The 13,317-nt window shown below is 37.3% G+C and overlaps 1 protein-coding gene across 6 annotated transcripts in view; it reads right to left on the minus strand.

Moving 5' to 3' along the window:
* The window catches only part of CACNA2D1 (calcium voltage-gated channel auxiliary subunit alpha2delta 1), a 484,461-nt gene that overhangs the window by 395,518 nt on the left and 75,626 nt on the right, over positions 1-13,317 (minus strand). For all 6 annotated transcript variants that reach the window (XM_011223063.3, XM_019798051.2, XM_011223062.3 and 3 more), the window contains exon 2: positions 7,064-7,145. In XM_011223063.3, coding sequence (XP_011221365.1) covers positions 7,064-7,145 — 82 coding nt within the window. The remainder of the gene's footprint in view (positions 1-7,063; positions 7,146-13,317) is intronic.

A 13,317-nucleotide genomic window follows, 5' to 3' on the forward strand; every position in this document is an offset into this window, starting at 1 on the left:
TTAAAGAATTCCACACATTTGGCCTTGTCTCAAACGTTTCAGTCCTTCTAGAGCAGTTTTTCAAGCTAAGCACCACAGACGTTTTTACCAGGTAACCCCTGGTTGTGAGATGCCCTGTGTATTGCGGGAGGTTTAGCAACATCCTGGGCCTCTGTGTACTAGGTGCCAGGAGTACCTCCCCTCCCCCGCTTGTGACAATCACAAATGTTTCCAAGCATTGACAAATGTCCCCTGGGGGACAAAACTGCCCCTGGCTTAGAACCACAGCTCTAGGTATAAAGACAATAAATGTCTTTGGGGAAAATAAATAATCAGAAGCTGTATGTTGTATACTGAGAGCGGGCAGTAGCAAACGTTGGTCTTTTATGCCATTCATCTTCATCCTAGAGGAGCTACGGCTTGGTTATATCTTTTAGGGGTTCTTAGCTTCCATCTTAGTTTTATGGCTCGGAGACAAGAAAAGAGCACAGGCAGCATTCTATCACTCTCTCTGCAATTAGTATTACCAAACCATTAGATTGCTATTTGGAAAAACAATGAATAATCATGTATCCCTTAAGTACTAGTATAACTTAAGTGTTAATTATTGATTGATATTGGAACAGATTGATAAGGTAAAAAAAAAGAAATCATTTTAATAGTCTTTCATTATTATTGTTTGTGAACACAATTAAAAACCTGTTAATAAAATACTGAAAGTCGCATCAGATTAGAAATCCCCTAGAGTTTATTCCATACCTTTGAAAATGAAAGTAATTAACCACTGTTTAAAAAAAAAAATTAGCTTCTTACTTTATTTTATTTTTTTTTTAAAGATTTTATTTATTTATTTGATAGAGATAGAGACAGCCAGCGAGAGAGGGAANTTAGCTTCTTACTTTATTTTATTTTTTTTTTAAAGATTTTATTTATTTATTTGATAGAGATAGAGACAGCCAGCGAGAGAGGGAACACAGCAGGGGGAGTGGGAGAAGAAGAAGCAGGCTCATAGCGGAGGAGCCTGATGTGGGGCTCAATCCCATAACGCCGGGATCACGCCCTGAGCCGAAGGCAGACGCTTAACCGCTGTGCCACCCAGGCGCCCCTAGCTTCTTACTTTAAAATCTCCAGTACGAGGGTAAAGGGAATCCATATTCTCTACTGATAGTAGTATCTGCAGTCAAAATAGATTTCTGTCCCCTTAGAGAAAAAAAGTGTTTTTTCCCCCTAAAATAACTACAAGCTCAAGTTGCCTATGTAATTATGGTAACTCATTTGGTTACATTTCATCATTGAGAGAATAGGCAATTCTAAATAAAACCAGAATGTGAAATACCAATAAATAGTTATGTTTGAAAAGTAATTAAACTATTCTTATAAAGTAGTTCTATTACTTTTATAAAGTAATTGTGTTACTTTTATAAAGGAATATGAATATAAAGCTACATTTTAACATGTAGTAAGCATTTAACTTTTTTATTGCATCTTTTACTGCTTTTGTGTTTCATTTCATACTCCCTTTTACCCCTGTAACATTTCTGTAAGGAAGAGAGGGTGTTAGGATCTGTCTCACTTGACAGGCAGGTACCAGGAAATCCAACACCATCCAGGTACTTAGCAGCACTCCCCAGAGGAGAAAAGAAGATCCCAGCCCTTGTTGCCTCTGCATCTTGCTGATTCCCTAGTTGGAATCACCAATGATTAATTATGTTCTGCTCTGGAGTATCTTCTTTTGTAAATAGATTAATGTATTAAACTCTCCACCACCTAGAAAATGAATATTCTATTTACATAAGTGACGTGACCACAATGTCAACGTAAAAGCATCAGTCTGTTAATACCATGAGTTACTAATGAAAAGAAATTATTCACTTAAAACACTTATGTAAATACTAACTTAATTAAAGAGTACTGAATGCTCAATATTTAGACATGTCTCATATTGACAGGTTTGAGAGAATACTGAAATATGAAGGTATTGATTTTCACATAACTTGAACTCATGAATTCACAACAGTGAATCAAAAACCAGAAAGTTCTAAGATGATGCCATTGCAGAATGGTATTACCTTCAAAAATACACTTCCAGGGGCGGGTGGGGGGGGAACGGAAATAATCCACAAATTTTCTTAAGTATGCTTGCATATTCTAGGCTAACATGCTAGAGACCCAGACAGAATTTGCATTTAAGAAGAAAGCCTTGAAACAAGGTGACGGGCATAACTTCCACTCTCTTAAAAACCTAAAAGGATACGATAATCTCCGTTAAGAAAAAATTTGGATTCCCATACCATCCTTCATTGTCAGAAGATACAACACAACATTAGAACTGAAATAGAAGGAGAGTATAGAGCAGTGTCAGATGATGTGGGCGAAGATTTCAAAATACACATATTGTTGGGAATAACTATAGGAATAGTCACTACGCCCTACATAAACACAAGATGAGTCTGGGAAGCTTAAAAAGCATCAAAAAAAAAAAAAAAAAAACTGGAAGAGAGACCTGGTATCGTATGTAGGATGGGAAAGGTACAGGGAAGAAAATGCAGCAGAGAGGCTTGGGATTAGTGTGATGTCCAAAAGGCTGCAAATGTCTATGCCTCCAGCCACAGGGAGCAGAAGATATAGAGCGAATCAGGCCTTGACTGTCCCTGGGCCCCAGGGTGAGGCATCCGGTGAGGCAAGTGAGGACCCAGCGCACAAAATTTCAGGAGCTACTCACTCATTCTGAGAGTGGCATGAGTTTACGACTCTCCACACCAGCCTCCTTCAATTCTGCATCCTCTGAACCTGTTCCTCACCTCAGTCCAGATTCATTGGGGCCCCCGCCCCACCTGACCCCTACCAGGAAAAGGACCTATTTGGAAAAACTCTACCCTCTTTCAAAATATAGTCTTCACACCTTCTTCCTAATATCAAATATGTTCTGCTTAGAGATCAAAGAGTTACTATAGACTTAATGTGAATGATAACCATCAGTCCCTTTTTGTTTTTGGGTTTTTTGGTAATTAAGAGGAGGCTGTGAGAAAGTCTGGGGCTCCTAAAGGGAAAGGGGGGAGGTACAAAGAAACAGAACAAAAGACACAACAAATCTCCTGGAGGCTTGTGACTTGCTTACAGTGTCATGATTTGCTTTCCCCGGAGCAGGGTCAGTCAGGTGGGGCGACTGAGGATCTCTGACCTACTTGCAGAGTTCTGTTCTCTTGACTATCACTTTTTGTAGATTCAGAAGTGTATTTTATAGAAAAACAAACAGAAGTTTGTATTTATCAATCTATTTAAAAAAAAAAAAAACTTTTTCATGGGGCATCTGGTGGCTCAGACAGTTCATCGACTCCCCTTGATTTTGGCTCAGGTCTTGATCTCAGGCTTGTGAGATCACACATGTGACTCAAGCTGGGCTTGGAGCCACTTAAGATTCTATCTCTCAGGGACACCTGGGTGGCTCAGTCGGTTAAGCGTTGGACTCTTGATTTCGGCTCAGGTCATGATCTCAGGGTCCTGGGATCAAGCCCTGCATCGGACTCTGCAGTCAGCACAGAGTCTGTTTGTCCCTCTGCCTCTGCTCCTCCCCGTGCTCTCTCTCCCCGGCTCTCTCTCTCTCTTTCAAATAAATAAATAAAAATCTTTTTTAAAAAACTCTTTCTTCCCCTTCCTCGGCCCTTCCCTCCCCCACACATGTGCATGCTCTCTCTTGGGAAAAAAAAAAAAACCTTTTTCATAAAACAAATTCATTATTATAGAACCTATTCATTCAGAATACCTGATAATTTAGATATTAGTTGAAATTTAATAAAAATATAATTTAATTTATAGCTTTACATGAAATATTTTATCAACATATTATATGACAAAATGGTTGCTAATAAATGTTTTATAAACTTAAAAACTTGGTTTCCGGGACGCGTGGGTGACTCAGTTAAGCGTCAGCTCAGGTCATGATCCCGGGTCCTGGGATCGAGTGCCACATCAGGATCCCTGTTCAATGTCGAGTCTGCTTCTCCCTCTGCCTCTGCCCTTCCCCCTCCCCCTGCTTGTGCTCAAGCTCTCTCGCTTTCTCTGACAAATAAATAAATCTTTATAAAAAAAAAATCTTTGTTTCCAAGATTAAGACCACCTTAATTTTTTAAATGTTACCTCTTCGTTATGATGATCAGCTTCTCCATCTGCCAGCTACAGGAATTCGTGTGTCTACGTGTGTGTGTTTAAAAGTAATAAAATGTCTTCCCTTTGCTGAAAGATTTCAAAGACACAAACAAATAAAAAGACATCTTGTGCTCATGGATTGGAAGAATTAATATTGTTAAAACGGCCATACCACTCAAAGCCATCTGGAGATTCAATGGAACCCCCATCAAAAGACAAAAGGAATTTTTCAAGAATTAGAAGAAACAATCCAAAAGTCTGTGTACAGTTTGTTAAAAACAGACAATAATGTATTATAGGTATGTAATGTGACGGATATCATTACAACCACACTGCAGTACATAAATGCATCAAAGTAACACAATGTCCACCTTAAATTAACACAATGCATTAATCATTATCAACCACCCCCACCCCGGGCTAGTGTTTTAGGAAGCCAGAAAGCCGTTTTTATAATATTGGAAAGATGTCTGATTTTAGCTATGGTGCCTCATTGCAGCTGCTTCTTTCTGAGCCTTCAAGTAAAAAGCCAGCTGTGCCCTGCGATGCCAGTAAAAACAATTCCATTAAATAATTTGGGAAGAACTATAATTTCCACAATATTAAATATCAACCCAGGAATCTGCTAAATTTCTCTATTCAACTTCTGTTCCTCACCATGCATCCAATAACTCCAAACTCAGCATAAAGTTCACTCTCAACTCCAGTGTCCTTCAGCTACTCTGCGCTTTACGTTCCCATGGCCAAAAAGAAATGCAACCCTTTGGCCCCCATCATGGACCTCTGCTCTCTAGACCAAAGGAAAGGGGCATATGGAATCATTTTTCTATGTAAAATAACACTCTTCATGTGCCCCCAATATTTAAATTCTTTTTCCAATAATAGATTCTGCTCTTGCTCTCTCTCTCTCTCCCCCTGCCTTGTTACATACTATATAATTCTTCTAGTTGTACAGTTTTCTGTCACATAATTAGGTATATGTCTCCTAAACAGAACATTGTGGGGATTTTCTTTCATCCTGCCCATTCTATTTTTTTATCCTAATTCAGACTAGGCCATCTATTCATTCATCAAGATTTGCATTGTTCTTAATAATCTATACTTGATAAAGCATAATGGAAATCAGGTGAGGTTTTTTGTTTTGTTTTGTTTTGTTTTTAAAGTGATTCATTGCAAAAAGCAGGTTCAGTGAAAGGGTTCACACATTAACACCAAAAGGAAAAGTGAGGTCAGCCAAGAAAGTGGTTTTTGAGGCTAGGGAAACAGTGGAGAGGAGGGAAGAAGAGCTCCCAAGAGCAGTTTATTTTTAATCCCAAACTGTCAATAAAAACAGTCATATCACTTCTAACCATAATCTGTCAATTCTCATTTCTTTTTTCCTCATGCCACAAACTCCATCACTTTCACAGAGGCTCACCTTATTATCCTGCACAATTTGACATTTTAACACATTTTTCCTATAAGGAATCACTGCAGACCCCAAGCATCAGCTTACAGGACCCATTGCACCCTCAAAGGAAGGATTTTTGAGTCATACAGTGTCGGTCCTCTGAAGAGAGGAAATGCATCTCTGTCAACCTTTGGCAGCCTGGACACAGCCTGAGACATACTCTGTGCTTAATAAGTGTTGATTAGAATTAAATTCAATCACTGTTATTCACAAAGAACACTTTTCATTTTCCAATACATTCCTTAGCTCATCTCACAAATACGTTAAGTTTCTTCAACATACGTTATTATGTTTCTTTATGAAGTTTGATCAATACACAAGGTAACCATACATTTCAGTGTCTCCCTGGGAGGAATACCCACATATATATATCCCTATGATGAATGTTCATGTATCATACATGAACTTGCTTTTATACCATATCTCACCTCTATGACTCATCACATTTGTGGAAAACAAAAGGTCTCATTGCATCACTAAGAACACAAGATAAAAGCACTTTCAAACTGTTACTTATATTGGAATGGAAGTAGTGAGACTCTAAAGAAATGACATCTAATTTTTAATAAATCTTATGGAACCTACACATGTAAACACTCTTACCCAAGGAAAATAATCTATTTAAGATGCTACACAAATATTTATATGTTGCTCTCATTTTCAAGAATCATGTTGGAGTGACTTTCATAGCCATTTCATAAATCGTAAGAAAAACCATATTTTAGAGTGTCTTCTTTTCTTGCACAAAAATCTTTATTACCCATCTCAATGACTCACTCTAGTCTCTAGACATGGCTATAAACACTTTCCAACCATTTTTAAAAATAAAATCTACCCTCAAAGAAAGAACATGTGTTCCCACTGAGGATATTCAAAAGAATCCATCACAGGACTTCAAGTCACCACCGTGTGAGAGATTCTAAAAAATACTCTGAAGAACGGGAACATAAAACCCCAAGAATTTTAGGGGATTCTACACATCATATGAACTCATCTAAGGTGAGGCTGCATGTAAACGGTAGTGTGTGGTGAAAATGCTACCTTAATTGTTCAGAATGGCATTTTTTGTTCACAATAACTAGCAGTCTCAGGGCGCCTGGGTGGCTCAGTCGATTAAAAATCTGCCTTTGGCTCAGGTCATGATCCCAGTGTCCTGGGATCAAACCCCACATCAGGCTCCCTGCTCCGCGGGGAGCTTGTTTCTCCCTCTCCCTCTACCCCTGCTTCCAGCTCATGTACTCGCTCTCACTTCTCTCTCTCTCTCTCTCTCTCTCTCTCGCTCCCTTGCTATCACAAATAAACAAAATCCTTAAAAAAATAATAATAACTAGCAGTACTAGCAGTACCAAGGCTCCTTCTCCGAATTTCACTACCCGATTCACATGAAAAAACATGTCCTATTCATAGTACAGAAATTCAGTTTCCGAGAAGATAGTACTGCATTCAAATCAAGGAGAAGATTAACAAACTTCTTGGGATGTTACTCACATCAACAAGCTGATTGACTCCGCTTGCTGTTTTCGCCAGTGTGACAAGGTCTTCTTGCATCTTATCCACCCATGACTTGATGCTGCAGAAATCAAAAGAGAACATTCTATCAATCTCTGGCAAACTGAAGCCACACATATACTTGTGCTGTAGTTAATGCATTAAATTGCCTTGTATCTTTCTTCCCCCTCCAAGTTCCTACTATGTCCACCCTCGCAACCCACTTTCAAATTACAAAACCAATGAATCTTCAGTGGTCAACTTCTCAGGATGCTGACATCCCACAAAACAAAAAGAAAAAACGACAGAGATCTCTTTTCCAATATAAGGGTACATGTTAACTTAATTTTTATGAGAATTCTATTAATAAGTAGTTACTAATTAGAGTATTCCAAATTAAACTTTACCATTTAGCTTATAAGTCTTCTTAATATAATATCAAGGGTGTGCTACATATAGAATATTTGAAAAAAAGAAAATAGAAATAATTTTAAATTTCTCATAATTCCATCACCCAGGGATAAACCCTGTTAATATTTTGATGTATTCCCTTCTAGTCTTTTAAAATTCTTCCACGTGGCTGAAAGCATACTATGTAAAATTCACATCTCTGTTTGTTTACGTCATACGATAAATACTCTCCCATGTCATGACAAATATTTTATAAACATTGTATTTTAATGGCCACTTAATATTCCATTATCTCTACATCCCATAATATATTTGACCATCCTTTTTTATTAAGAGAGAGTATCATCAGCTTTAACCGCCACAAATTATACAGCAACAAATACCTTAGTGCATAAGGCTTAAAAGTATTTCATTTCCTTAGCTAGACTCTTAGATTTGGAATTCTTGGATCAAGGCTGACTTTTTAAAGGAATGGTTTTAAGCATTAAAATTATGATTGAAAGATTTTAGTTCAAATCCTTTTCGTGTATATATTTCTGATTAATGAAATGGAGATCTTAAAATATAAGTTACAGATGTCAGGACATTTTAGCAAAGCTTAAATCAATGGTCTTACTTCTTCCTGGCATTAGAGACATTACCGAACAGCACACAATGTTCCCTATTCAAATCAATATAGCTGGTAATTCCTTCATCTATTGCATTTATTCATCCTTATTTGTAAAAAGACATACAATGTGTATTCTTTTCTGCACATGCAAATACAAGAAAACACTAGTAAGAATGATAGGAAATGACTTATATTTGAATTTGAACTTCTTTCTACATATATATGACATGTGTATCTATCCGTTGTTTATTATCCTGCTTCTTCAAATTTTATTAGTACCAAGTGTTCTCCCACCTTTAAGAGACCACATCTAAGAGTGGTTTAGAAAAGAGCTGTTTTTAAAATTAACTGTGTATTTTGTAAGTGTTCCATCATGAGATTTAACCATGTTTGTCTTTCTTTTCCTGGAATAGATAAGAATTTCAGTAGATCTACAATGTTACTAACTTTTTGTCAGATATATTTAAATGTAACAGAATAAAAAAAATGTAGGGGAAAAAGCATAATGTAAAAAAGGGATTTAAATGAGGTGCAGATGAACATACAAAAAATAACTAGCTGATAAAGAGGAACAAGGAAAAATGAAAGTCACAAAAAAAGGGTGGAATACTTAAAAGAAAAACACAGTGGCTTGACTCAAACATGAAGCAAACTAGTTAAAAAATGAAACACATAAAAGCTGGGGATACTTTCACACAAATGAAAATAAGGAAGAATATTTACTGAACCATGCTGTACAAATATGATCTTAAAAGGTAAATAAATATCAAGAGATAAAAAAAAAACGGGAGAAGGGTGTGGAAAGAAATGTATATTAAATGACGGCTGTAAACCACATTATTCTAATATTATACTTTCTGCTGTTTATAAGCTGGTGCATATTGTAGGGGCCAAAGGAAGGCCACCATGATGGGCCCAAGATGGGCCACTTTGGCATGAATATTATTTTGAGTCAAAGGCAATCAAAACCCAGTATATTCAGGAAAAGCTCTTTACCTCCCCCTCAACTGCCTACTTACATATGGAAGACAGCTATGAACAGAGATTCTTCTTCACCTAAGAAACTTACCTCCCTAATAGGGAACCTCTGTTTTACAGCCATCTCCTCTCACCTTCTTGCTAATGGTCTTTCTCCCCTTTGTATCCTCAGACCCCACTCCTCTCCTTAGCTCATATAAGCCTCATGGTGCCTAAATGCCTTTGGAATTTCCATGTCTGTGTGTATTCCTCACAGGTATGCTATTAAATTTGATTTTCTCCAGTTGATCTGTCTCAAGTCAATGTGATTCCTAATCCAGCCAGAAGGAGCTTGAATAGAGTAAATCCTTCTTCCCTGATAATCCATTTGTAAAATACTATAAATACGAACTAATATTCTTACTACTGTTATTAGATAAATAGAATTATGCTCCATTTTTACATTCAAACCAATAAATTACAGCAGGGAGTGGGCAGGAGCAAAGAGCACTGACACCATTTTTTAAAAGATTTTATGTATTTATTTGAGAAAGAGAGGGCACGATCGAGGGGGGGGAGGGGCAGTGAGAAACGGAGAAGCAGACTCCCTGCTGAGTAGGAAGCCCAAAGCGGGACTCGATCCCAGGACCCAGAGATCATGACCTGAGCCAAACGCAGATGCTTAGCTAATATACCTGGGTTTGGAGTCCTCAGAAGTTTCAATAAGAATATAAAGATCTGGTGTTTACAATGTATATAAAGGACTTGGGTAAATCAATGTATGACACCCAAAGGACAGTATACAGGAGGAGGAAGGAAATACCCAGCAATAGAACTCTGGAAAATAACATTTAAAGAAGAGACCTACGATTTGAGTAGTGGTAAAAGAGAAGGGAATCCAAGAACAATGGTATCACAAAACCCAGAGAAGGGAAAAATTTCCAGAGAGAGGATGTAGTTATAGAGTCATCAAATAAGGTGGAAGAAATTTATCCAAACCATATGTGTAAGGAGAATGAGAGAAATGGTGTGGAGTCTAGGAAAGAATGAAGAATAAAGAGTCCTTATTTTTCTTTTTCTTTAAAGATTTTTATTTACATATTTATTTATTTATCTATTTATTTATTTACTTGAGAGAGAGAGAGAAAAAGCACCAGCAGTGGGAGGAGCAGAGGGACAAGCAGAATCCCCCTGAGCAGGGAGCCTGAACAGGACTCTATCCCAGGACCCCAAGATCATGACCTAACCCAAGTCAGATGCATCACAGACTGAGCCATCCTGGCACCCCTATTTTTCTTTTTTAGTAGGAGAGATGTAGGCATGTTTCCATGTATAAGGAGAAGAGCAAGTAGAAAGGAAACAGTCAAAATTCAGGAGAGAATATGTAATTTATTGACCGAGCAAGGTCCTTCAGAAGCTCTAGATTAGGCTTTTTCTTGCTCACCCCCTGTATTCCAAACATGAGGATGGAGAATGAGTGAAGAAATAAGCATAACCCAGGAGAAGCCTAATCCATGGCTAGAAGGGAGGATACCTTTTCCATAGAGATTGCAAGGAAAATATAAAAGATTTGGGTAAATGGAAATAACCAGAGCAATCTGATCAGAAAGCTGAGACAGATCTACTTACTGGTGTCTATTTCTTTTGTAATAAAAGAGACAGTCATCTGTTCAGAGACAAGCAGCAGGTATTAAGGTAGGGTAGTTGGAAAGAAAGCTGGAGGTTTAAAAAGAGCATCAGCCGGAGTGTATTTAAAGATGTGCCCTAGACTGGAGGTCACCATTTTTTCTGGTACTAATCAGCATAAATGTGTGAATGTCTTCACCATCTCAGGACTGGAGAGGGAAAGATGAGAGAAAAAAGGCATTCAGAGGAATACGGGGCAGATACCAGCATGTAGGAAAGAAGGATAAGGAAAAGTAATTTCAAGGGCCTGAAAATTTCAGAATCTCTATGAATTCTAAATAATGAAGACAACCAAAAATCTCATTAAAATGTTACAGTATTATATTTATAAACAAGGCATATTTTCTAATCACCAACCAACCTCACACATGTCCATGTGGGCTGACTGTCCTTTTCCAGGTTCTGTGTTTGCTCTATAACCTCTCCCTGAAATGAACCCTCCACCTCCATTGTGATGGAATAAATTCCACAAGTACTGGAATAGCACCTTTGACAACCTCCCACACTAAAGATTTTCTCCTCTGTCCACTAAACTACAAAAGCCTTTTAATTGTGCTTTGTGCTTATTCTCCTGTACAGTTTCCAGATGAGATGGATATATTTCATTCTCATTCATCACTGAATCCTCAATCTTTTTATTACAGTGTCTTGTATCTAGTAGGCACACAGGTATTTATTGAATACATAAATAATGTATCAGAATGAAATATAATTACATTACTGTGTTTTTAAGAAGCACAATTATCTTTATTTAAGTAGAGAAAGTGACTGGTTTAACAAATTTCTTCTCTCCGCAACCCACATCAGAAAAGATGAACTGCTGTACCCATGCATCTATAAGAAGCACCCACTTTTCAGTATGTATCAAATATTCAAAATATGACTTGCTATTATAAGGGGATTATTGAATCTCTAAAGGGAACACCTTATCATCCCAAATCTTTCAATTATAATGAATGTCATGGCGGGGGGAAAGGTCTTGTAATCCTTCTCTGCCCCTACAATAACAAAGAGTCAACTAGCCATATATGTTTCCAACTGACAATGTCTGCAGACTCAGGGTAAATTGGAGAATTCACTGCGAGATCTAAATACTGAGACAAAGACTTTGGTGAATAGTTATGATAATCTCTTATATCCTGGACTTCATTTTATGGTACAGAAAGAGTCCAAATTTTAAAAGCCAATATATAAGATATTCAAGTTTTCACTAAATTTGAAAGAAAAATACTTGCCATGTAATTAATACTGTTCCTTTTGAGATTGGATTTGCCTGTTACACAGCTTTCAAAAGGGTAGTGCATAGTTCAGAAAACTCTTAAGAAAAAAAAATATGGTAATCCATTTCATTTTGCATGCATTTGAGGAACATCAAATTCAGAACAGCACAAATTACACCCTGTTTAATCTATTGTAAAATGTAATGGTTGAGTACAAAGTGTCAAGTCTACATAGTTATCTATTTAATTGTTTTAAATGCTACAGAGAGAATTTGCCTTTTTACTGGTTGGAACAATGAAGCCAAAGTGATAGCTAAGAATTGTTATAATAGGTCCTACCAAGACTAACTGTCCTTTGCTATATGTGATGTGCTCAGTCCTCTACAAAAGAGAAGGTTGTGTATGAACCCACTGCTATTCGCAAGGAGAGAGTAGCAAAACAGACATTTTTCTTCCACACCCTCCTTGAATTATCCCACTAGCAATTATCATAGCCACTAAAGCAAAGGGGAACAGGAGGTAGACAGGGGAAGGGAGGAGGCTGTTACAGTAAGGAGGAGCGTGAGAGTGAGAAGGCTGCACCCTTTAAAGTTCTTGTCCTAGGCATTCTCTGCCTATGCCACTACTCTTAAGAAATAATTTTATTTTTAACCCAAGTTAATAAGAGGCATAATTATACCCTGTGGGACTGGGAAAAAATTAGGATATCACAAAATCTGACAATCTGACCACTTCAGTTGTGTTGATACATAGAGAGCGCTTATTCATAAATTTGAAGTAATAAGATCATATATTTCAAAAGTGTTCTACTTGCTATAAATATCCCATCAATGCCACACTTCTTTTTGTTACGTAATAAACCACCCACAGTGTTCCTGTAGTTGGATAAATATAACATAAGTAAGCCAAAGATGTAGATAGCCCAGACACACTTTTTTGCTAAATAGGCATTTCTTATAATGTAGATAACTATATCATTAAATACTTCTTTTCCCTTTGGTGTAAAAGGAGTGCTTGATATCTGCATTAAATCTAGGATTGTTTGTGAGATGGGTGTTATGCCAGGAATGTTAGTTCCTGAAATTATTCTCAATTGAACCCATTTTCAATAACACTGCTTCTCTGTTTTTAGAAAGCTGTTTAGACTTGTGAAATGCTTTAGTATTCCATTTTTATCTAGAATCAATCCTGTAAGAAATGCAGAAAGGGATGTGAAGTGCTAATCACAGTGGAAAGGTAAAAGTCCTTGAGAGTAGGAAAAAAAGGGGGTTATCACTAAAATCAGATTTTAAGCTGTTCATGTTCCTCTGCCTTAATTTTCTGTTGGCCTTTTGCTGCTCCTGTGTGTGTGTCTGCGTGTGTGTGTGTGT

The sequence above is a fragment of the Ailuropoda melanoleuca genome, chromosome 1 (assembly GCF_002007445.2).
Source record: "Ailuropoda melanoleuca isolate Jingjing chromosome 1, ASM200744v2, whole genome shotgun sequence".
NCBI classification, from domain to species: Eukaryota; Metazoa; Chordata; class Mammalia; order Carnivora; family Ursidae; genus Ailuropoda; species Ailuropoda melanoleuca.